Source organism: Coturnix japonica, unplaced genomic scaffold (assembly GCF_001577835.2).
Source record: "Coturnix japonica isolate 7356 unplaced genomic scaffold, Coturnix japonica 2.1 chrUnrandom339, whole genome shotgun sequence".
NCBI lineage: Eukaryota > Metazoa > Chordata > Aves > Galliformes > Phasianidae > Coturnix > Coturnix japonica.
Genome location: NW_015439867.1, coordinates 330,848 through 332,506, shown reverse-complemented (window position 1 = coordinate 332,506; position 1,659 = coordinate 330,848). Strand labels below are relative to the sequence as shown.

Below are 1,659 nucleotides of genomic sequence, written 5' to 3'. Positions count from 1 at the left end.
CCCGTCCCTATACCCCCCCATATCTCTCTATGTTCCCAGCCCTGTTCGCAGCCTGGATCCGATGCTGAGCTGCAGCCCCGGGAAGACCCCGATCAGCCTCCTGCAGGAATATGGCACACGAATAGGGCGCACGCCGGGCTACGACCTGCTCAAGGCCGAGGGTCAGGCGCATCAACCCAACTTCACCTTCCGCGTCACCGTCGGCGACGTCAGCTGCACCGGTGGGTCCTGGGCTGACCCATAGCGCCCCATAGCGCCCTATAGAGCCCCATAGCACCCTATAGCGCCCTATAGAGCCCCATAGTGCCCCATAGCGCCCTATAGAGCCCCATAGCGCCCCATAGCGCCCCATAGCGCCCCATAGAGCCCTATAGAGCCCCATAGCGCCCCATAGCGCCCCATAGCACCCCATAGCACCCCATAACACCCCATAGCGCCCCATAGCACCCCATAGCGCCCCATAGCACCCCATAGTGCCCCATAGCACCCCATAGCACCCCATAGCACTCCATAGTGCCCCACAGCATCCTAGTGTGCCCCACATAGCCCCATAGCACCCCATAGCGCCCCATAGCACCCCATAGCACCCCATAGCACCCCATAGCACCCCATAGCACCCCATAGCACCCCATAGAGCCCCATAGCGCCCCATAGAGCCCCATAGCACCCCATAGCGCCCCATAGTGCCCCATAGAGCCCCATAGTGCCCCATAGCGCCCCATAGCGCCCCACAGCAACCCACAGCACCCCATAGAGCCCTACAGCGCCCCATAGGACCCCATAGCACCACATAGCACCACATAGCACTCCATAGCAACCCATAGGACCCCATAACACCCCATAGGACCCCATAGCACCCCATAGTGCCCCATATTACCCCATAGCACCCCATAGCGCCCCATAGCACCCCATAGTGCCCCATAGCACCCATAGTGCCCCATAGCACCCCATAGCACCCCACAGTGCCCCACAGAGCCCTGTTGTGCCCTACAGCGCCCCATAGCACCCCATAGTGCCCCATAGTGCCCCATAGCAACCCTTGGTACCCCATGGCACCCCCCATGACAAAGGGGGGTCTCCCTTGATTAGGTTCTGTGGTGACGCAGTGGGATGGGGGTTGGTGTGGGGTGGGATGGGGGCTGTAAGGGATCCTATAAAGTGGGTCCTGAGGGGGGAGATTCCCCCATAGCCTCATGCCTGGGACATATGGGGGTCTGCATCCAATTCTGGATGTGGGGCTGTGCTTTGGGGAGCCCAGAGACCCTAAAAGTGGTAGAAGGGGGGGGTCCTCTGGTCCCACTTTTCCTCCCCCATATCCCCTCCCCACTCAGTCTAGAAGCCCCCACCATCCCCCTCATCCTCCCCAAGGCTTTAAAGGGGTCCTCAGCCATCCCACCCCATCCCTGTGTGCTTTGGGGGGGGGTATCCCACCCCATTCAGCCCCCCACCCCTCTCAGCTCTCACTCCCCCCCCCCCAGGGCAGGGACCCAGCAAGAAGGCGGCCAAGCACAAAGCAGCGGAGGTGGCTCTGAAGCTGCTGAAGGGGGGGGACATGCTGGAACCAGGAGCCCCCGAGGAGCCCAGGTTGGGGGGCAGGGGGGGCTGTTATGGGGGGGGTAAGACCATGGGGTGTGGGGTTAATGGGGGGTTTGGGGTGAT

The 1,659-nt window shown here is 62.0% G+C and overlaps 1 protein-coding gene across 1 annotated transcript in view; it reads left to right on the top strand.

Moving 5' to 3' along the window:
• The window catches only part of TARBP2 (TARBP2 subunit of RISC loading complex), a 6,515-nt gene continuing 4,856 nt past the window's right edge, over positions 1 to 1,659 (top strand). The window contains exons 1-2 of the mRNA XM_032441624.1: positions 1 to 221; positions 1,479 to 1,584. Of these exons, the coding sequence (XP_032297515.1) occupies positions 62 to 221; positions 1,479 to 1,584 (266 nt within the window). The 5' untranslated portion in view covers positions 1 to 61. The remainder of the gene's footprint in view (positions 222 to 1,478; positions 1,585 to 1,659) is intronic.